This window comes from Gymnodraco acuticeps, unplaced genomic scaffold (genome assembly GCF_902827175.1).
Source record: "Gymnodraco acuticeps unplaced genomic scaffold, fGymAcu1.1, whole genome shotgun sequence".
Taxonomy (NCBI): Eukaryota; Metazoa; Chordata; class Actinopteri; order Perciformes; family Bathydraconidae; genus Gymnodraco; species Gymnodraco acuticeps.
The window spans coordinates 28,950-52,847 of NW_022990914.1; the positions used below are offsets into that span (position 1 = coordinate 28,950).

At 39.7% G+C, this 23,898-nt stretch overlaps 2 protein-coding genes across 3 annotated transcripts in view; one reads left to right on the forward strand and one right to left on the reverse strand.

The window, feature by feature from the left end:
* Positions 1 to 428: 428 nt before the first annotated feature.
* LOC117557980 lies at positions 429 to 6,579 on the forward strand. The gene is made up of 2 exons (XM_034233931.1): positions 429 to 1,545; positions 4,996 to 6,579. The coding sequence occupies exon 1, from the start codon at positions 702 to 704 to the stop codon at positions 1,539 to 1,541; it is 840 nt and encodes a 279-aa protein (XP_034089822.1). The 5' UTR covers positions 429 to 701; the 3' UTR covers positions 1,542 to 1,545; positions 4,996 to 6,579.
* An 8,343-nt stretch (positions 6,580 to 14,922) lies between these two features.
* smarcc1a (SWI/SNF related, matrix associated, actin dependent regulator of chromatin, subfamily c, member 1a) overlaps positions 14,923 to 23,898 on the reverse strand; it is a 38,540-nt gene continuing 29,564 nt past the window's right edge. Inside the window, exons 26-28 of one of the 2 annotated variants that reach the window (XM_034233932.1) lie at positions 22,989 to 23,310; positions 21,154 to 21,279; positions 14,923 to 18,021 (exon numbers count right to left, since the gene is read on the reverse strand). In XM_034233932.1, the coding sequence (XP_034089823.1) occupies positions 17,939 to 18,021; positions 21,154 to 21,279; positions 22,989 to 23,310 (531 nt within the window). In that variant the 3' untranslated portion in view covers positions 14,923 to 17,938. The remainder of the gene's footprint in view (positions 18,022 to 21,153; positions 21,280 to 22,988; positions 23,311 to 23,898) is intronic. The other variant, XM_034233935.1, reaches the window with a different exon arrangement.

Below are 23,898 nucleotides of genomic sequence, written 5' to 3' on the forward strand. Positions count from 1 at the left end.
CCAATCTTCCATACCCTGTCATGTAGAATTTCATTGGCTGTTCCCCCTTCCCATCTTTTGCTCTCTTCACTTAAAGAGTCTTGTCATTTGTTTGATCGAGGTCAGATGTCTTAAGCACTCATTGGTGCAGGTTATCTGTCCTTCCAGCTGGGAATAAGATTGATTAAGATTGATTCTGTTAAATGCTATAACTCTTTATTAAATAACACAGCTTTGGTTTAAGCTTGTATATTTGTTATTTTATTACCAGAAGGTGATTAAGTGTGGAATTTCCACCACAGCGACCTCAACAGTTTTGCTTTACTTTCTTTTGCTGCGTAAACCTTACTACTCTACAGTCACATATTCCAAACTATCAACACATTTGCATGCCAAAGCAAATCATAAATATGCAAAATGAAATTGCATACTATAGTTTAAAGATGGCTGCCTAGCTGGTGCGGAGGTGAAAACACGCTGCAAACAATTGAGTTATTTTGTAGGAATCCGGGAACTGAGAGTGTAACAATAGGGCGGGTTGACTGCGCAAATAATTTTTTTATTTACAGAAGATAAAGAAAAACGAAAGGGAAATGTCAACACGGTTCAGCCAGAAAGAAAAACAGAAACAGGCCGGCACAATGAATCCGCCTGAGGCAAAAATACCTGAGGAGGGAGGGGAAGGCCTCTCTGAAATATTAAAATAAATCAGAGAATTCCGCATGGAAACTGCTGGGAATTTTGGACTATTGAAGGAGGAAATAAACGACTTGAGAGAAGGCTTCGGAGAGCTGAAAATAAGAGCGGATGCAGCAGAATTAAGAATCGCAGAAAATGAAGACCGTGAAATCGGTATGACAAAAGTACTCCTTCACAGTTTACGCATGCAAAAGCAACTGGAAAATAAATGTGAGGAACTTGAAGGCCGGGAACGACGGAACAACCTGAGGATTTATTCAGTGCCCGAAAAATGTGAGGGAAATAGCATGATGGACTTTGTGGGAAACTTAATACGCGAGAAACTGGATGTGAGCGGCGAAATTCCCATTGAGAGAGCGCACCGGGCAACGGGGCATCTCACTGGGCACAGCGACCGTCCCAGATCAATAATAGTCCGCTTCCAAAACTACAACGTGAGGCAAAGGGCGCTACAAGCCGCCTGGGCAAAGAAGGACATTAGGGTGAAAGATTGCAGGATTTTCTTTGATGAGGACTTCACCACCCAAGTGTTCAAGGAGCGCGCAAAATACAGACAAGTAAGGAAGCAGCTCCAGGAAAGAAACATCAAATCCCGCATTCTGTTCCCTGCTAAACTGAAATTATTCGAGAAAAACGGAAAAGTCAGGGTGTTTAACAACCCACAAGATGCGGCACAGGGTCTACTGGAGTATGGTGTCAGCATGGAGAGTCCAGCAGGAGAACCGGACTTGGAGTCTACTCTTCAGGCTTCAGGATGGCAGACACACCGATCCAGGAACCGGAGAACCCCAGGATGTGAGCTGATGTCGGACGTAAAGACATTAATTGACTCGCTTGATCGGCATGAAAGAGCAAAGGAATGAACAGGTATGTGTGGAGGGAGTTAACTGCAGACGTACATGGAAAACAATAACAACACATAAATGACTGAGCCACTCGGAATCTTTTCCAGATTTGACAACACAGAGTATAACATGTACAATTTTGATTATGATATCGATTCAGAGAATCATGTGTTTAATCATATAAGTGACTCGTGTAAATATTATACCGATGATCAATTTAATGACAATGTTGGACTTGAAAATACATTTTCTTTAATACATTTCAACTGCAGGAGTCTGTATGCAAACTTTAATAAGATCACTGAATACCTACATACATTTCAAAGTAAATTCAAAGTAATTGCCATATCGGAGTCTTGGCTAAATAAAGACGAAGTCACTGATTTCCAAATTGAGGGTTACGTGCTACACCATATCAACAGAACCAATAAGAGAGGAGGGGGTGTGGCTCTTTATGTGGACAGCGTCCTAAAATGCACACTGGTTGAAAAAATGTCAATTGTGACTGATGATTTAATGGAATGCATAACTATAGAAATTGAAATGGAAAGGAAGAGAAATGTTGTTGTGACTTGTGCATATAGAGCACCAGGATCAAATGTAGAGTTTTTTTAAAGATAGTTTAGGAGTATTAATGGATGGCCTAAATGAAAATAAAACATGTATTATTTGTGGGGATTTTAACATCGATCTTCTAAATGTATCTAAACACAAAACAACTTCTGATTTCCTGGATGCTTTGTACAGCAGGGGGCTTTATCCCCTAATCACTAAGCCCAGTAGAATAACATCAACTTGTGCAACATTGATCGACAATATCTTTACAAATGTCATGGAAAACAGTGCTAAGAGTGGGCTAATAATCAACGACATAAGCGACCATTTACCTGTATTTGTAGCATATGATTGGCAATTAAAGAAAAAGAAGGAAGAGACTTGCAGTAGATATGTCAGGGTAAGGACTGCTGAAGCAAAAGACAAATTTAGGAGTGACCTCTTAAAGGAAGAGTGGAGAGGGGTTTATGTAGAAGATGTACATGCTGCATATGAGTCCTTCCTAACAATCTACATATCACTGTATGACAAACATTGTCCCACTGTACTCCGTACATATAAAGGTACTTATCATCAAAAGCCTTGGATAACCAAGGGCTTACAAAATGCTTGCAAGAAGAAAAATAACCTTTATAAAGACTTCATAATATTTAGGACAAAGGCAATTGAAAAGCAATACAAGGCATATCAAAATAAGTTGACAGTTATAATGAGACAAGCAAAAAGAGAATATTATAATAATATGTTAAAAGAAAAGAAAAATGATATCAAGGGCACATGGAAAATCTTAAATAATGTTATTGGAAATAAATCTGTATCCACTGGCCTGCCAAGTCACTTCATTGATGACAAAAATAAGGTTGTAAAAAACATGAATGAAGTGGTACATGAATTCAACTCTTTTTTTGTAAATGTCGGACCCTAATCTTGCAAAGACTATTCCAAAACAACACGATGGGCAAAAAGAGGATGGCGGAATTGGGGGAAGTAAAGTGTTGCAGTCAATGTTTCTGGGAGAGATAAACGAAATTGAAATTAGATCCACTGTAGACAAATGCAAAAATAAGACTTAGTGTGTACTTAGTGTTAGTAGTCATGTTTTGTGGCAATTATTGTACATTTGGTTTTGCGTACCATGAGCGGGACAAATACAAATGAAATGAAATGAAATCTATGATCTCAATGGGACCAATCTCGTTAAATAAAGGTTTGAAATGAAATGAAATGAAAGTATTTAAGTGGAACAGGATTGATTGGAAGAATGTAAAACAACGTAAACAACACAATGGTATAATTCCACAAGTGCTGATAGGATGATATGGTCAGGGGTGCACATAACTGGTACGCAGGTTATGTGCGTAATCTGAAATGCGTAGGCTACCGTCACTTGTGTCACAAAGCGCATTTGCGTACCGACGTACTTGTGAAGCTTTTCCAGAAGGCGGTTAGATCACCGGACGACAGAGTCGGTCTCCGTGTGCACAGACAGGGCTGCTGGTAACGTCGGTCTGTACAACGGAATTGTGCCAAAACTACGCCAACCGGCGGCGGAGGGAGACTCCCTCCCCCCCCCCCCTTCACTGGAGAACTGCGCTAAAACAGCTGATCACAACGTTCACACTCTGTGGTCACGAAGTACGCCACTAGCCGCCGCCGCCCCCCCCCCCCCCCCCACCCCCCCTCTGTCGACTTTCCTGAAGTACTCTCCCGTTGATAGAAATCAACACGTAATGAATTAAGACCCCACGGTTTGATGACTGATAGGTGTGTGGCTTGTCTTTCATTTTGACACGCAGAAAAATGTTATAATAAACATAGATACTGTATGTTAAATGGATATATCCGCCTTCTTTCATTTATCTTTCCATTCCCACAACAATATACATAAATAAATGGCATATTTTGGACATAGTTCGAATGGTGATTAATCATGATTAATTAATTTTAAAGCTGTGATTAATCTGATTAAAAATGTTAATCGTTTGACAGCCCTAGTTTTTATATATGGTTTTTAAAGTGCAGAGCGTTTCTTCTAATGGACATTTGGTCCGTTGTTACGTGTTTGCCTCTGTCAGCCACCGTACAGGGATTGTAAATGAAGGAACTGTAAATGAAATATACATGCATAATAAGTCGTACAACATATTTAACACTAGTTTAAAAACCTTAAACCTTAGATTTGTATACAATAAGACAGAGATGAGCCTGTGATTGTACAAATCTAGCACATTCGTGCTGAAACACAAATTATATTATTTTTGATAAGTTATTAATTAATCTCTGAGCCGGAAAAAACTAAGATTTTAGGTGCATTATTGTTGTAAGTGTATTTTGTATTTAAGATCATTTAGTAATTGTCTTGCTAATGCTTTTAGACATAATTGTTGGTCCTTGTCGCTCACTGTACCTCGGATGGAGTGAGACAAAGGACAATGAAAGACAACGGCTCTGAGGAGGAGGAGGACAAAGAGGAAGGCAGCGTGGGAGGAGGGAGACGTCTTTGCGCGGCTCCTTCAAGCTCATGAACTGCTGGCCTACTTTAGCCTTCTCCATTTTTTATGACACACACACACACACACACACACACACACACACACACACACACACACACACACACACACACACACACACACACACACACACACACACACACACACACATCACAATGCAATGTAGTGAGACTGCAACCTGTATGTGTGACATGGACACAAACACATGTAACCCTCATAAGCATGCAGACTCTGGGAAATGTAATCTATGAAAAGGTGCATGAACACACAAACAACCTGCAGTATTGACACAAAGTGTTTTAGGGTGAGCTGTCTGTGCAGGTGTACTATATATATTGATATATGTATTGGTCAATACGGATATTTCAGAGGTTGTTAATACCCAATAGCACACGGCTGTTAAGCAGAATAGTGCCCATTGCTAAGGAGGATCAAGAGAGAGGACGAAAGAGGTACAGAGACAGAGCGCTGGACGTCAGAGAAATCACCAGAAGAAGGCAGACAGGAAGTAAACACCAACAGGAACACGGTAAGGGCTCTGGCATTATGAGAAACTGTGGACAGACTTGGATAGTTACAGAAAAACATCGATAGGAGCTGCCGTTCATTACACAATGATACAATAATACTGATTGGTATTTTTATTTGTATAAATGTTCTCAGATATATTAAATATATATCTTTCCTTTGTTGATTTATTTACTCTCTACACAAGCAGGGGGGCTGCATGAGAAGTTAAAAGGATGGATGCAACTGGAGAATATAAGGGATTGACTGAGCAAATACAGCTGAGGGAAATAAAAAGTTAAACTGTAGAAAACAGAAAGTAGTTAATCTTATGATCTGCAAAAATTTACCGCAAGATAGAGCAACATAGGGTTTTTAAAATATAAAATTCATCCAAATAATTAAAGGTACATGCACAGTAATAATAAAATCTTAACGTGACACAAAAGCAATGTCATGTGACACGTATGAGGTGTTTAAATTAGGTTTAATGAGCTTTTAACACCTCTTAAATGTGATGCAGGCTGACATAAGAATAAGAATATTCAGCCAAATACCAAATACTCACGTGAGAGTAAATCTCAGCAGACACCTGTCAATCATGTTCCTCTCTCGCTGTCAGCCTCATTCCTGTCAGGCAAGGATAGACAGTCAAAACCTGGAAGAAAATGAAAAACAATATCTAAATATAGATCTGATACCGGCATCCCTGCACATTGTGAAAAGAGACTCTTACAGGTCAGGGTTTGTGTCAAGTCAAAATGCCCTTGTGTAAAACACTTGACCCCTACTTCCTCACTCGCTGTCAGACGTGTTTTCAGAAGAAGCCTCAGCAAAATGCAAATAGGGGATAGGGGAAAGTCGAGGGGCTGCAACAAGAGCTGAGAGGTTTGAAAGTCAGATCCAATTTGGAGGAGTTCCCTTTCTGGGACAATAAAGTATATCTGTTGTGTAAGTTATCTTAAAAATGTAAAAAAATTCAAATAAACCTTTAAGTCAACAAAGTGTGCTTCATCACAATGAGTCTTCCAGAAGATACTAGCTAGGGTATTAGCAGTAGCCATGGTCATTCTTTATGTTCATTAAGATAAATTAAGGAGTGGTTTTGGAGGGATGCCCCAAGGAAAAGATCAGTGTTGCCAACTTGGTGAATTTCCCCGCTAGATTTAGCAAGTTTTGAAGCTAACACTGCTAGCTACATCAATCGGTTAGCTTCATCGGCCTGGGTTTTCTGGTTTGATAATTTAAAAACTATAATTTACTCTTGTTAGCTTATCCAATTGTACTTACCCAAGCTTCAAAAGGAAATGTATAATATAACCAATAGTTCTATACAGTAATAGTAAGGTGTATCTAAAAGTAAAAAGATTAGATAGATGGATAGATAGAGAGAGAGAGAGGTAGGTAGGTAGAGAGAGAGAGAGAGAGAGAGGTATGTAGGTAGGTATAGGTAGATAGATATATAGATGGATAGATAGATAGAAAGATAGAGAGAGAGAGAGAGAGAGAGAGGTAGGTAGCTAGGTAGGTAGAGAGAGGTATGTAGGTAGGTATAGGTAGATAGATATATAGATGGATAGATAGATAGATAGAGAGAGAGAGAGGTAGGTAGCTAGGTAGGTAGGTAGAGAGAGGTATGTAGTATAGGTAGATAGATATATAGATGGATAGATAGATAGAAAGATAGAGAGAGAGAGAGAGAGAGATAGGTAGCTAGGTAGGTAGAGAGGTATGTAGGTAGGTATAGGTAGATAGATATATAGATGGATAGATAGATAGAAAGATAGAGAGAGAGAGAGAGAGAGAGAGAGAGGTAGGTAGCTAGGTAGGTAGAGAGAGGTATGTAGGTAGGTATAGGTAGATAGATATATAGATGGATAGATAGATAGATAGATAGATATATAGATAGATAGATAGAGAGAGAGAGAGAGGTAGGTAGCTAGGTAGGTAGGTAAAGAGAGGTATGTAGTATAGGTAGATAGATATATAGATGGATAGATAGATAGAAAGATAGAGAGAGAGAGAGAGAGAGAGAGAGAGTAGATAGGTAGCTAGGTAGGTAGAGAGGTATGTAGGTAGGTATAGGTAGATAGATATATAGATGGATAGATAGATAGATAGATAGATAGAGAGAGAGAGGTAGGTAGCTAGGTAGGTAGGTAAAGAGAGGTATGTAGTATAGGTAGATAGATATATAGATGGATAGATAGATAGAAAGATAGAGAGAGAGAGAGAGATAGGTAGCTAGGTAGGTAGGTATAGGTAGATAGATATATAGATGGATAGATAGATAGAAAGATAGAGAGAGAGAGAGAGGTAGGTAGCTAGGTAGGTAGGTAGGTAGGTAGGTAGGTAGAGAGAGGTATGTAGGTAGGTATAGGTAGATAGATATATCGATGGATATATAGTACATTATTGATCCCAATCTGAAATAGAAATAAAATAAAAATGACATCCCTCTCCATGTTAGCATTACTAGAGGAACGCCTGTTGGTCAGCCTTTACTAACGTATACATTTCTGTGGTAGAAGAAAATGAGAAAATATTGTAAGCTTGTGTTAACTGCAGACCTTATTTCAGGCTTCAAACCAAAAACACAACTTCGAGTGAACCGGAAGTGTTAAAATGCTGACTCATTTCGAGGTTGTAGGACTCATTCCCGCACCACTCTATGGAGAGCTCGGTCCACCTGCCTCTCTGACACTAAACATGTTCCCAGCTCCGCCCCCTCCTCTTCCCATCCCACATAATCACCCTCTGGCTCTTCATCCCTCTCAATAACATCCTCGTGGTCAATCTGCCGGACTGCGACCCCCCTCACCAGATTCATCCATAGGAATCCCGAACCCAATAAAATACCCAATATTAGCGGTGTGTGTGTCTGCCCAAGGACAAGTTAAGGTAAAACCTAATAGAGGTGTCATACATAATAACCTAATAAAAGTAAATGTAACAACTACTACAGTGCAACAAAACAGGAATATTAAATGTGGTCTCTTAAACATAAGATCTCTAGCATCTAAAGCAATATTGGTAAATGATTTAATATCAGATTATAATATTGATATATGCTGTCTCACTGAAACTTGGTTGAGACATGAAGAATATGTCAGCATAAATGAGGCCACTCCACCCAGCCATATCAATACTCATATTGCCCGAGGCACGGGCCGAGGAGGTGGAGTTGCAGCAATCTTTGACTCAAGTTTACTTATCAATACTAAACCAAAATTAAATTATACCTCCTTTGAAAGTCTCGTTTTTAGTCTTACGCATCCGACCTGGAAAACTTTGCAGCCAATCTTATTTGTTACAGTGTACCGTGCACCAGGTCCTTATTCAGAATTCTTATCTGAATTCTCTGAGTTTTTATCAACTTTGGTTCTTAAAACAGATAAAGTAATTATCGTAGGTGACTTTAATATTCATGTTGACGATGATAAAAATAGCCTTACTGTTGCATTTAACTCTATATTAGATTCTGTTGGTTTTTGTCAGAGTGTAAATAAACCAACCCACTGCTATAATCACACTCTCGACCTTGTTCTGACTTATGGTATTGAAATTGAGCAACTATTAGTCGAACCGCATAATCCTGCTTTATCCGACCATTTCTTAGTAACTTTTGAAGTACTGTTACGAGACTACAAAGCATTAGTCAAAAGCTCCTGCAGCAGAAACCTATCTGTTAGTGCTATAGCCAAATTTAAGGAAGAGATTCCACCAATACTTAACTCGATAGCATGTCTGCATGTAAGGGAGGAAACTTATACAAAATGTACACCACCCCAAATTGATCATGTTGTTGATAGTGCTACAGATGCGCTGCGAATAAAATTAGACTCTGTTGCTCCTTTGAAAAAGAAGAAAATAAAACAACATAGACTAGCTCCATGGCATAATGCCGAAACCCGCAAAATAAAGCAAAAGTCGAGACAACTTGAAAGGATATGGCGTTCTACTAAACTTGAAGAATCTCGTTTAATTTGGCATATTACTCTCAATGAATATAAGAAAGCACTGCGTAAAGCGAGAGCAGCCTACTACTCTTCATTAATAGATGAGAATAAGAATAATGCAAGATTTCTTTTCAGCACTGTAGCCAGGCTGACAGAGAGCCACAGCTCGATTGAGCCTTCTATTCCCATAGCACTCAGTAGTAATGATTTTATGTGCTTTTTTAACGATAAAATTGTTACTCTTAGAAACAAAATTAATGACCTCTTGCCTTTGACCAGTATAGTGTTATCAACAGCTCCCGGAAACGTAAGTTCTAATATTACACTAGATAGTAAACTAGAATGCTTTTCAGCCATAAACCTTGAACAATTAAATTCAATGATTCTCTCTTCTAAACCATCAACGTGTATGTTAGACCCAATTCCAACTAAGCTGTTGAAGGAAGTTTTTCCATTAATTAGCACTTATTTATTAAATATTATGAATATGTCTTTATTATCAGGCTATGTTCCACAATCATTCAAAGTAGCAGTGATAAAACCGCTTCTTAAAAAGCACAACCTCGATCCAGAGGTTTTAGCCAACTATAGACCTATTTCTAATCTTCCGTTCCTCTCAAAAATTCTTGAGAAAGCGGTCGCAAAACAGTTGTGTGATTACTTAAAAAACAATGATTTATTTGAAGCTTTTCAGTCTGGCTTTAGAACACATCATAGCACAGAGACAGCTCTGGTTAAAGTCACAAATGACATTCTAATAGCCTCTGACAAGGGACGTGTCTCTATTCTTGTTTTGCTCGATCTCAGTGCTGCATTTGATACTATCGACCATGATATCTTATTGCAAAGACTAGAGCACTTAGTTGGCATACAGGGAACTGCTTTAGGCTGGTTTAGGTCCTATCTATCTGAACGCTCTCAGTTTGTACGTGTCAATGATGAATCTTCCACGCAAACCAAAGTTAGCCATGGAGTGCCACAGGGCTCAGTGCTCGGACCTATTTTGTTCACATTATATATGCTTCCGTTAGGCAATATTATAAGGAATCATTCTGTAAACTTTCATTGTTATGCGGATGATACTCAACTATATTTATCAATCAAGCCTGATGAAATTAATCATCTAAATAAAATTCAAGACTGCCTTAAGGACTTAAAAACGTGGATGACCTTAAACTTTTTGATGTTAAACACGACCAAAACTGAAGTTATTGTACTTGGCCCGAAGAATCTACGAAACAAATTATCTAAGGATATACTAACTATGGATGGCATTAATTTGGCCTCCAGTGAGACTGTAAGGAATCTTGGTGTTATATTTGATCAGGATTTATCCTTTAACGCCCACATAAAATCAATTTCAAGGACCGCCTACTTCCATCTACGTAACATTGCAAAAATCAGGCATATCTTGCCTCAAAACGATGCAGAGAAACTAGTCCATGCATTTGTTACTTCAAGGCTGGATTATTGTAACTCTTTATTATCAGGGTGTACCAAGAAGTCAGTCAAGTCGCTTCAGCTGATTCAAAATGCTGCGGCTCGTGTACTAACCAGAGTTAGGAAAAGGGACCACATTACTCCTGTTCTGGCTGCCTTACACTGGCTCCCTATAGAACACAGGATAGAATTTAAAATTCTTCTTCTCGCCTACAAAGCCCTTAATGGGCAGGCGCCATCTTACCTTAAAGAACTCATTATACCCTACTGTCCTACTAGGGCATTGCGTTCCAAGAATGCAGGGTTGTTGGTTGTTCCTAGAGTCTCTAAAAGTACAATGGGAGCCAGAGCCTTTTCTTATCAAGCTCCACATTTGTGGAATCAGCTTCCAGTTTGTGTTCGGGCGGCAGACACCCTATCCGTTTTAAGAGTGCGCTTAAGACCTTCCTTTTTGATAAAGCTTATAGTTAGGGCTGATTAGATCCAGCCCCTAGTTTTGCTGATATAGGCTTAGTTTGTCGGGGGACATCTTACTTCTTCCTTCTCTCTGTCTATACCTGTGTACTCTCATGTTCCGATTAACCCAGCTTCCCCAAATGTCTTTCTTTTTGGTGTCTATATACGCCGGGATCCGGAGTCATGGATGATCCTGCGCTCCTCTGTCCTGGATCGCGAGCCCTGGATCTTGAGTCGTGGCTGTGGTCCTGGATCATAGGTCCTGGATGGATATCCTTGTGGATTCATCTTCCTATTATACACACATGCATTTCCAAACATTTGGACTACCTATGTTGCAAATGTATTATCTTTTCAATTTACACACGGCATCTATTGCACGTCTGTCCGTCCTGGGAGAGGGATCCCTCCTCTGTTGCTCTCCCTGAGGTTTCTCCCATTTTTCCCTTTAAACTGTGGGTTTTCTCCGGAAGTTTTTCCTTGTACGATGTGAGGGTCTAAGGACAGAGGGTGTCGTATTGTCATACTGATATTTTGTACAAACTGTAAAGTCCACTGAGACAAATGTAACATTTGTGATATTGGGCTATATAAATAAACATTGATTGATTGATTGATTGATTACAGTGCTGGCTGAGATTAGGTTTTCAACAGGACTCACATTATCCATACACACACAGATGCTAAAAACATGTTCTCCCCTCATGACGTGCCGGGCAAAAAGCCCCTGGTTCAGGGCTTGCTGTAGCGAATTGGATAAAGAAATACAGAAAGTAATCCTATGGTTCCAAAATGAAAAATGCAGCGTCAATCCAACACGGTTCACTATGTAACCATGGTGATTGTGTATATTATAATGTACTTCTAACATGTAGAAATATAGTTTAACTGTATCATAGTTTCTCAAGTAGATCAGTTACATTGAATGTACTTTAAATGCTCTTTATTACAGGGGTGTCTTCTCTTGCACTTGATATATCGATGCTGCTATTTTCAAATCTATTAAATGAATCATTGTCATTTCTTTATATAGACATTCCTTAAAATTAAATCACATCGATAAGGAATGATGTGATACATGTTTGATTTAAAGGTAGGGTAGGTAATTCACTTCAGAAACACTTATTGTTATATTCCATGGAATGCTCTTGACATCCCGATAGCAATGAATACATTAAGTGCTTTGACAATAAATACATACAAATAATTCATCTCTGGAAGCCGTGGCGCTGTAAAAAGCACGACCAATCATCTATGAGCCGGCCCGGCTAAAATAACTGGATGGCCTACCTGCCTGTCAGCCTTCCATCTGTGCACAAATGTATCTCGTGTGCGTTCGTGTGTGTTGGAGGAAGGGCTCTGTAAGGAAGGGGCAGATTTTTTTCGGCTGCGTACTTTCAAATTCTAGCGCACGAACATGGTGTCTCCATTCTTACCTACCCTACCTTTAAAGCTTCAAATATATATTCCCTGATTTCCTACAAGTCATTTTAATTGATCTAATACTCATTTTGATGTTTAACGTAATCAACATTTATTCAATTAAAAAAATAACCAGAGAAGAAAAAAGTATACTCGTTTAACCGCAAAATATCAAAAATAAAAATATACGTTTACAAATAAAACTGAAGCACACCCAGCCTGATAAACCTGTGATGTCACTGGTTCACACACACACATTATTTCACAATGACGCTATGCAGATGTTATGTAGCAGCGTCTCTAATCCCAACACAAAGGCAGGAGAGACACGAGTAGATAATCCAGATCCTCCCGGAGCTGCAGTCTGTCAGGAAACAGACCACAAAAGGGGAAAACACAGAAACATCCTTCATCTCCAGATTACCGTTTTCACCATTTACTCGATCCATCTGTGTTTTTATGGCACTAATACTCAAACATGACGTTTCCTTTTTCTATTTGAAGAGCTGAATAAATATAGTCTCAGTTAATCCTGCTCTCATACTCCAGACCAGCGGTGAAATAGCACCAGCAAAACATGATACTATTACAAATCCTTAATTGATTGCATGTATACAGGGCCGTCCCTGGCCAATTTGGGGCCCCAAGCGACATTGTGAGATGAGCCCCCCCCCCCCTTTGTTTTAGGAAACAAAGTACTTTGCAAATATAATTCCTGTTTATTATTATTATTATCATCAACAAAGTTACTTTTTTAAACAGTGAGGTAAATGGTAAATGTCCATGTATGTCGTTCAGTATTCGTTTACAGGTGAATACGTCTGCATTTCCTGCCAAACACTAGCCTCAAAAAGATTAGAATATTATTTATGCAAATAAACTACTTCTAATAATAATCATAATCAATTCAATAATATAAATACTGTATTCTTTTATTATAATATAGTTGTAGTATAGTCAAGACAAAACTATAAGACTTTAAGATACTTCTTAAATCTGTATTAACATGTAGTTCCCTCTGTCAGCAATGTATCAACAACTACACCCACATTTCTATCAGTATTTCTCTGTGTTGTGGTTGACATGATGACTGTTAGGAGTTAAGGGGAGAGGCTGAGCGTCACCATGATGATGACTGTTAGGAGTTAAGGGGAGAGGCTGAGCGTCACCATGAAATGTGCAAATTGACATAAAAATGAATAAAAGGGGAAAAATGCTCCATGTTTTTTAGGCTGTAAACTTTAACTGTTATGTAAGCCAACTAGACACAGTTTATCACTCTTCCTCCTGTTCATTAGCAGATAAAAGGGGGCGTGGAGAACTGCGCACAAGCCGAGCTCATAAGCCGAGGCCCCCTGCGCAATGTGAGGCCCCATGCAGCCTGCATGATCGGCCTGTAGGGAGGGACGGCCCTGCATGTATATATTTTAAAAAGGGCCTTATTATGCTTTTTGGGGTTATCCCTTTCCTGTATAGGTTTGTTAATGGTCTAAAAAGTGGTTGACCAATCACAACAGAGCCGGCCAGCTAACCAATCAGAGCAGACTGGGCTCTGGTTTCAGACAGAGGGTGAAAAGAGGTGCTGCCACACAAGCAGTATGAGCAAAATAAAGATCTTTAACATTAAACTATGGAAACAGTAGAGGCACAAAATACAAATATGAACCTGAAAATGAGCACAACAGGGACCCTTTCAAGTCAGCTTTAAATGTTGAAAGAGTATGCAAAACCTTTTTCCATTTGGATTAGGGCACACAATCTGTTTGTAAAAGCTTATATTGTACCCTTTTATTTTTGTGTTAATGTCCCACCGAGTTGTTAGTGCAGGTTTTCTTTAGCAGCATGAGCCAATTTATGTGCTCAAATGTAATGCAGTGGCTCGAAGTCACACTGTGCCGGTTAAGCTTCTGACCACAGTGTGAACCAACACATACGTTTCCTTAACCTGGATCAGCCTTTAAAACAGGGTTCATACACTTTTTCAATGACTTCTCCATAACCTTTACCTGATTTTCCATGACCAAAAAAATTACTCTTCGCAGCGGTACCACTGAAAATAGTTTATTTTAACATGGAACAGGAAAATAAGGTCTGCATATGAAACATGTTATGCCCATCTAAAACAAATCAAATAGGCTTACTAGCTTCTACCGGCTAAAGAAACTCATCTCTCACCAGCTAAATACCTCGACAGTTAAATGCCATTTTACGTTTCATTATTATACGATACAGTATTTATTATCATTATTATACTATTACTATTTCGGCGATTAGATCAAATATAAATTATATTTGATGCAATTTTAGTTACATTTCCATGACTTTTCCAAAACTTTGGTAAAAATATTGTTTTCCATAACTTTCACAGGGCCTGGAATTTGCATTTTGAATTTCCATGACTTTTCCAGGTTTTTAATGACCGTACGAACCCTGTTGAAAACAAAATACAACAAGCTTCCACTTCTCCCTCGTAGGGAAAGGTAAGAGTGTGGGATTCAGCCTGGCTTATGGAAGGGAAATGTATTAAAAATAAATAAATCGGGACATCAATCTCATACAAAACAGTTTATTCAGTGTCTAGGTCCAAGTACCAACAGACCCCATACAAAAGAAAAAAAAACAACATATGCTACAAACTTCCAAAGAACAAAGATAACTTCCATCTACACAAAACTTTCTTTGTTAAAAATACATTACCATTAACACAAAAGAGTATCGATTAAGGATAATATATGTTGGGGGTGGGGGGGATTTCCGTCATATTTAAGTGACATTACATAACAAGCCTGGATAAGATGCTGAATGGGAAAGGAGTCGAATGAGAGTGTGTCTTAATCCTCCAGCAGACAAGAAAGAGGGCAACAGTCAGTGATGCAGCAGTCATGTGGGCAGGGAAGGTACAAAAAGAAAGGAGAGGTAGCGAAGGGATGCGCAGAGAGGTAGCAGAGAGCGAGAGGAAGATTTCTAGAAGAGGTAGCTAGCGGACAAACGAGGAAGAGGTAGCAGAGATGCTAACGGTGCTAGCGAAGAAGGGAGAGGAGTGGTTTTAGTCACGACTTCCAATCAAACACAACCTTTTTGGAGCTTATTATCAACCTGTAGAACGCCATGTTAAGTAGAAGAGTAGAGCCACTCGAGTTCAGATCACACGTCTGTTTTATTAAAAATGATTATCCGTCTATTGGTTGAAACAAATCCAACCACATGTTCCTTTAAAAGCCTTTCTTGATCTTTGGATTGCTCAACAGTCGTCATGGAATTGTGATTGTTCAATTTTGAGCATTTTAAGGATCCCTGGGCATCCTGAGCTGCAGATCAGCTACTTATTGATTTTCATGGTTACTGAGTCCATCTGCTGTTTTTAACATTGACTTTCAGATTGAATTTTTTAACCCAACATTGACAAAAAGTAGATAAATAAGCAGAAAGAAATGGAAATTCAAACATTGAAAATACCAGGACTGCTGAGGAATATTCTGCAACACAATTAAGATGAGTACTATTGGATCTTGTAGTGAGAATATACCAAATATCTGCTTGTCATGGTATTAAATCTCTTGACAAACGGAATATGGCAGATTATTTTCTCTACTTTTCAGGCAATAAAAAGTCAGAAATTATGCTGGTTTCTCCAAATGTCTATTTTTGTCAGGACTAACAGTCCGAAACTAAAATATGTTTTGTCTAACAACATTTTAGGACCAAGAAACTGAAAATATTCTCATTTGAAAACTGGAAACAGAGAAGATTTGTTACTTTTAGCTTGAAAAATCTCAAAATGTACCAGGCTAATTCAGTTCTGTTGCTCGACTACTCGATTAAAGCTCCTTAAATACACATTTGGTGGTTGTCCACGTTGTTTATGCACTTTTTGTATTTACTTAACCCTCATCAGTAACAGAATTGAAAACTAAAACGTGGAATCATAATTGCTTACGATGATACACAGGAATGAGGATATTGCTTCCTGTTTGCTAGTGGCTAAAAAGCAAACATGGCTGTGCATGGAAGTGTGTGTGAGAGAGGTGGGGTTAGCGAGGTAGGCAGCACTAGGCGTTAGGAGTGTGAGCAGAAGAGGAAGGAGAGGAGGAGTGAATCGCTACAGTATCAGCACCTAAGAAACATCTAGAAGCCCAACACGCTGTTTCAGTCGAGCTGCATCAAAGCGTCTACCTCTCTTTTTAAGTGTGTTTTAATGCATGTGTGTGTGTGTGATGGTCCAGTGCTTTGTGGCAGGGTCAGGCCGAGTCGGTGTGTGTGTCGCCTCCAGTGTGAGCCTCAGCTTAGCTTACATTTCTGTGTGTGTTTGTGTGGCAGAAGGATAAATACAGTTTTTCTCTGTCTTTCCTATTATGGCGTCTCGGTTTGTGTCTTTTGATTTTAACGTTTTTTATATTATCTTCAACAAATCCGCAGCCATAAATAGATTCTTCCTTGTATACATCTCTTTGCTTTACACAACGAAAGGCCACATTATATAACAGGTGGCATGTTTTTTTATCACCATAAACAGTTATTTGATTAAATCCCACATTGAAGTACTGACTGAATGATTCTAATCTGCTGCTAAAACAGACACAACGAGGCTTTGTTTACTTCCGCTTAAGTAACATTTGCTAAAACCTAGTCGGCTGTTCTGACAGATTGTTATAGATTAGCATTATCATAAATAGTTATTAGGCTTTGTGTTCAGAGCCAAACTGACAGAAGTATGCAGCCAATCATTTCCTATTTTAAGGAGACACTTTTGTTTGTCGAAAACTAGACAAACAATGTAATCATATTCAGCCTGCACCCAGTTGGGACAAATATGTCCAGTAGCCATATTTGTTTGGGTCAAGGAACCTTTTAGAACAGATTACAAAAAAAAAATACAACTTTATTTTAGATATAAATTTTTGTGGCGAAAGACTTAAAAATGTATTTTGCTCTGCCATGAAACACTTGAACACACATTCACAGACAGAACTTCAGTGTATCACTAAAAGAGGGGCAAGAGGTAGATACTCGACAAGACAAGAGCAGGCTGGGTCACCTCTGTGTGTGTGTGTTATTCATTTTCATTGATATCTTTACGTGCTGCTAAGCCTCCTGCCTGTGTGTTACAGCTCTGAGAGCACACACACACACCCCTGCATGTCTCTCTCTAGCTCCCCCTAGTGTTCAGCTTGTAAAAAGAGGCACCAGACACGAAGAAGTGTGTGTGTTAAGAAACAGGAGGGGGTTACAGTGTGATTTAAAACATTAAAAAGGAAAGAAAAAGGAAATACACTTTTTCTGTACACACTCATTCTCTCCAGTCTCCATCCGAGCAGAAAACAGTGTTTATTACTAGACTACCCTTGCCACTGTGCCCTGAGAGGAACTCTGGGTGGGTGTGTGTGGATATAGGGTTACCCTTGCCACTGAACCCTGAGTGTGTGTGTGTGTGTGTGTGTGTGTGTGTGTCCTGTGATCAAATGTATTGTCGCTTTGAGGGAAATATGGCGAGCCAGTAGCAAAGGACATCAAAAAGATGTTTCGAGATAGTTTTATGTGTGTGTGTGTGTATGCGTGTGTGTAGGTCTTAGTTGTCAGCCACCCGTCCGCTGGTGGGCGCTGGAGGACCCACAGGCACCGCCTCAGGCTGTGCAGGGGGGGGGCCGGGGTCTGGAAAACAGAAAATATGGAGTTTTTAGATCAGGAGAGGAAGAAGCGATTTATAAAAAGGGTGAAGGGAAATCCAAGATGGTTTCCAAGGGACAGCGGTTTCCAAACTGAGGGCAGACGGGGCGGCAGGTCTAAATCTGTGGGTGGGCTTTTGATCTCTGAAGGCTAGGTTATAATAATAATAATAATAATAAGTGGTGCAGGAATATTAGGTTATTGATCTTGCAGATTAATTATCTATATGTAATAATTGTAATTTCGACACTCATTTACATGCAAAGAACATGTCTCAATCATTCAAAACCTCAACGTACGCACAAACCAGCTTGTTTATTTTGAATATTTAACATGTATTGTGATTAAAAAACAAGGAGAAATGTTGGCCTGACCAGATTTACTTCAAATGTTCAATAAAGTCTGAAGAATTAATTCTGCCGAGCAGCTAAACAACATTTTCCAACTCCAGCTGTTTAATATTCATACTTTGGTTTAGCATAAGCAAACTCTCTCTTACACTTAAAGGTCTCATATTATACTGTTTTTCATCAATATATCACAGGTCTCAGATATATACAGAGCCTGTCTCTGATTGGCTGAAACACCAAACAGATCATTGCAGTATTACCCATAATCCCCTCTGTTTCAGCCCGGTTTCAAAAGTGCTGATTCTCTGTCTGTGACTTTAGATGAAAATAAGGAGCCCCTCCCCACGCCCCTCTGAGAGACATTTGGTTACAAAGAACTCAATGGTGCTCTAGGAGGAGATTCAGGTGATAAGGGGGGGGGGGGGGGTTGGTTACCTTGGTTACTGATTGGCTAATGGTTTACTCAAGCAAACAATCGTTATGACATCATAAAGTGGCCCAAAATCTGATCAGCTCATTTTCAGACAGGTTTTATAGAAATGGATCAAAAAGAGAGAAAATCTTTGTTCCTGAAACTTTCAGAGTCCTCTTACACAGAGGGGACACATGGTGATGTAGAAGAGACATGAAAGAAGAGGGGACACATGTTGATGTAGAAGAGACATGAAGAAGAGGGGACAACATGTTGAGTAGAAGAGACATGAAGAAGAGGGGACACATGTTGATGTAGAAGAGGACATGAAGAAGAGGGGACACATGTTGATGTAGAAGAGACATGAAGAAGAGGGGACACATGTTGATGTAGAAGCAGGACATGAAGACGAGGGGGACACATGTTGATGTAGAAGAGACATGAAGAAGAGGGGACACATGTTGATGTAGAAGAGACATGAAGAAGAGGGGACACATGTTGATGTAGAAGAGACATGAAGAAGAGGGGACACATGTTGATGTAGAAGAGACATGAAGAAGAGGGGACACATGTTGATGTAGAAGAGACATGAAGAAGAGGGGACACATGTTGATGTAGAAGAGACATGAAGAAGAGGGGACACATGTTGATGTAGAAGAGACATGAAGAAGAGGGGACACATGTTGATGTAGAAGAGACATGAAGAAGAGGGGACACATGTTTGATGTAGAAGAGACATGAAGAAGAGGGGACACATGTTGATGTAGAAGAGGACATGAAGAAGAGGGGACACATGTTGATGTAGAAGAAGAGACATGAAGAAGAGGGGACACATGTTGATTTAGAAGAGACATGAAGAAGAGGGGACACATGTTGATGTAGAAGAGACATGAAGAAGAGGGGACACATGTTGATGTAGAAGAGACATGAAGAAGAGGGGACACATGTTGATGTAGAAGAGACATGAGAAGAGGGGACACATGTTGATGTAGAAGAGACATGAAGAAGAGGGGACACATGTTGATGTAGAAGAGACATGAAGAAGAGGGGACACATGTTGATGTAGAAGAGACATGAAGAAGAGGGGACACATGTTGATGTAGAAGAGACATGAAGATAGAGGGGACACATGTTGATGTAGAAGAGACATGAAGAAGAGGGGACACATGTTGATGTAGAAGAGACATGAAGAAGAGGGGACACATGTTGATGTAGAAGAGACATGAAGAAGAGGGGGACACATGTTGATGTAGAAGAGACATGAAGAAGAGGGGACACATGTTGATGTAGAAGAGACATGAAGAAGAGGGGACACATGTTGATGTAGAAGAGACATGAAGAAGAGGGGACACATGTTGATGTAGAAGAGACATGGAAGAAGAGGGGACACATGTTGATGTAGAGGAGACATGAAGAAGAGGGGGACACATGTTGATGTAGAAGAGACATGGAGAAAGAGAGGACACATGTTGATGTAGAAGAGACATGAAGAAGAGGGGACACATGTTGATGTAGAAGAGACATGAAGAAGAGGGGACACATGTTGATGTAGAAGAGACATGAAGAAGAGGGGACACATGTTGATGTAGAAGAGACATGGAGAAGAGGGGACACATGTTGATGTAGAAGAGGACATGAAGAAGAGGGGACCATGTTGATGTAGAAGAGACATGAAGAAGAGGGGACACATGTGATGTAGAAGAGACATGGAGAAGAGGGGACAACAGTTGATGTAGAAGAGACATGGAGAAGAGGGGACACATGTTGATGTAGAAGAGACATGAAGAAGAGGGGACACATGTTGATGTAGAAGAGACATGAAGAAGAGGGGACACATGTTGATGTAGAAGAGACATGAAGAAGAGGATTTTGCATAATAGGTGACCTTTAAAGTTTCTCTGAGCAAAGCAGGACTTCAGTACAGGTTGAAAATGTAACATTAAAAGATAAAATCAATGGGAAACAGATCACTTGTTTCTTTATTGTCATCGTGCTGCTGCCTGATTGGAGTTGATGCACACTTAAGGTTGAGAACTAGTCTCGTCGAGAGGTGGGATGATATTTTCAGCAATGACACAAACGCTTAGCTGCAGCTGAAAGTAAATACCAGCTGTCAGCGTTTGTGTTGCCATAGTGTTTAGATTCCCAGACACCTTCTTATTTTTTCCGAAGCTGTTTGTGGTGGGTTTTATATAGACTTAATTTTTAAATGATTCTGTTTTTGGTGAATTAAATGGGAAAAAACAACATCTCAAAGCAAATCATCTAAGTCTGACGTACACAAACATACATGGTGATATATGTAAACATGCAGACTGCACAAGCAAAGTGTGAAAGAGGGAGATTTGCACTCACACATGCCGTTGGGAGCTCCAGGGTGGCGTGGGGGCATCATGGGAGGCATGCCGCCGGGAGGGGGGCCGGCAGAGGGCGGGCCGGGCATCATACGGCCCGGGATCGGCTGGCCGGGTCCCATCGGTCCTGAACATATAGAGGTGACGATTCAGACATGTGGAGAAATTGTGGAGAGGTTCCTTTTTTAAGTCCCCTTTAGGCAGAGGTGAGGAACAACAAAGGGTTTCGTTGTTTCTCCTTTCTTTACTGGTCACAAATAAATCCTCTTTCTGTTTTAATGCAAGTATTTTAGAGTGAGCGATGGAGGGGAGAATCCAGAGTGCTCCGATTGCTAATTTTCACAGGGATTTTAGGCTTTGCAAACCGTTTATATCAGGGGTGTCAAACTCAAGGCCCGGGGGCCAAATCCGGCCCGTGACTTCATTTTATGCGGCCCTGCAAGAGCTTGCAAAGAATATAATATGTTTATTATACGGTTACATGTCGATTTACAGAAGCACGTTGCCCATAAACTACATGTCCCACAATGCATCTCAAATTTGCCTTTTTTTCAGAATCTCACCTTTTTTTGTTGTTGGACTTTTTAAATCATTTTGTGACACTCACTGAAGAGACGTGCAATGATTTGCCCTAGACTTCTGCTTTCAGATGTAGTAAATTATGAAGTTATACCCTATCCGATAATAATCCAATGCAGAGGCAATAATGTAATATAATAAATGATTTTATATATATTAAATATTTATATGTCTTTTTATATAGTCTTATATATGGGATTAAGCCCCAACATATATATTTGATATATACTTTGTTTTAATGGAAGTATTTTAGACTGAGTGATAGAGGGGGGAAACGCAGAGTGCTCCGATTTTTGTGTAACTGAGATTCAAAAGGGCGTAAGGTATCTTACACAAAGAGGGAATGTTACCTAAATGATTTGTCTAACTATCCATGTACTGCGGATCAGTAAAGAAAGACTGCAGAGGAACGTAGAGCTGCAATGATTGGCCACAAACCGATCGCTCTATCAACAGATCTTTTCAAACATTAAGAAACAATGGCAGAAAGGTTTTTGGCCTTTTCAGTTTGTGGCTAGAAGTATGGTTTTATTGTCTCGTGTTTTTACCTTAGTTTCTTTTTGTCCAAATGTATTTAAGCTGCTTTTTATATATTTATTGATGTACAGCACTTCAACTCTTGTTTTTAAATGTGCCGTATAAAGAAAGATGGATTGGAAAACATCCATAAGTTTCATATTAAACTGAATGTGTTTTTGAACTGACAACACATTAAGAAACACATAAAAGGACATTTAAATACATCTTAAACTATAATTAGAAAGCCAAAAGAATATAAAAGCAAGCTAAAATGGATATAATAGTTCACTGTCACTTCCCTATCACTCAGATTAAAATCCATATGTCCTGCTTTTAATAGAATGTCATATTGAACTGAATGAAACTGACGACACATTAAGAAACACATGAAATAACATTTAAATACATGTTAAAAACTATTATTAAAAAGCTAAGAGGACTAAATAAAACAAGCTGAAATAGTTCACTCTAACTTCCCTATCACTCAGATTACCCAATGTACAACAATACCCGTTTTCTTTTTGATTACTGCTGATTTTTATTCCATTTCTATGTAAACACTGTTATATTTTTTATTATTTTTGAAATTCTCTATCTGTGTTTTTAATTTTTGTTTTACTTTTATGTAGTCACCAAGTCAAATTCCTCGTACGTGTCAACCTACTTGGTGATAAACCCATTTCTGATAAAACTCTCTAAAAGCAGGAACAGTGGCCCCCTGCTCCGTCTGTCTCTCACCTGTCTGTCCCGGGTGGTGGGGGCCCATTTGGTGGTGTCCCATGGAGGGGTAGCCGGAGTGCATGACAGCCCCAGGAGGAGCCACTCCATGGTGGGTCATCGGTGACCCGTGGTGAGGCAGGGGCCCTCCGGGGTGCATGCCTGGTGGAGGGGGTCCAGATCCAGGAGCCTGCCCCTGCCCTTGAGCCTGGGCGGCGGCAGCAGCAGCACCCGCGGCCGCCTGCTGCTCCATCTGCTGCCTCGCCTTCATCTCGGCGTATTTGAGCTGCTCCATGTGGAAGGCCTGGCGCTCGGTGAGCAGCTGCTGTCGCTGGAGCTCCAACTGTGAGGAGAGAGAGGAGGAAACGTTGAGAGAGACGACTCAATAGATGTATTCTTACCAACACCAAGAATAACATTCTGCTCTCTAACATTTGCTGGGGAGTTAAGTCAAGTGTATTTATGTAGCCCAAATTACATATTTGCCTCAAGGGGCTTTACCATCTGTAGAGTATAACACCATCTGTGCTTGGACCCTCGACTCAGATTAGGAATAACAACATTTAAGTAAGTAAGAAATTGATGAAAACCTCAGCAAAAGAAACTGCGGAGGGGTCAGATGGATATACATGTAATAGATGTCATGTGCACAGAATAAGCAACATAATAAATGTACAGCATTGATAAAGAACGCAATTAAAGATACATGTTAAAGATGTCTAGAGGGGAATGGGTGTTGACCCTAGAGTCCATGAGAGGATCACTGGGTTTTAGGGGTGTAACGGTTTACATATCGAAAATATTCGGTATGGGCCCTTCGTGTACCGAACGAATATAACGTTTAGCGTAAAAAATTGAGAACGTGAAAAACTTGGAAGTACTCTCAGGTGCGTTCAAATTTAGTCAGTAATTTGAGGAACTGTCGAAATGG

What these genes read in the sequence shown, in the direction of transcription:
- LOC117557980 (XM_034233931.1), top strand. Translation starts at nt 702, where the DNA reads ATGGAAACTGCTGGGAATTTTGGACTATTGAAGGAGGAAATAAACGAC.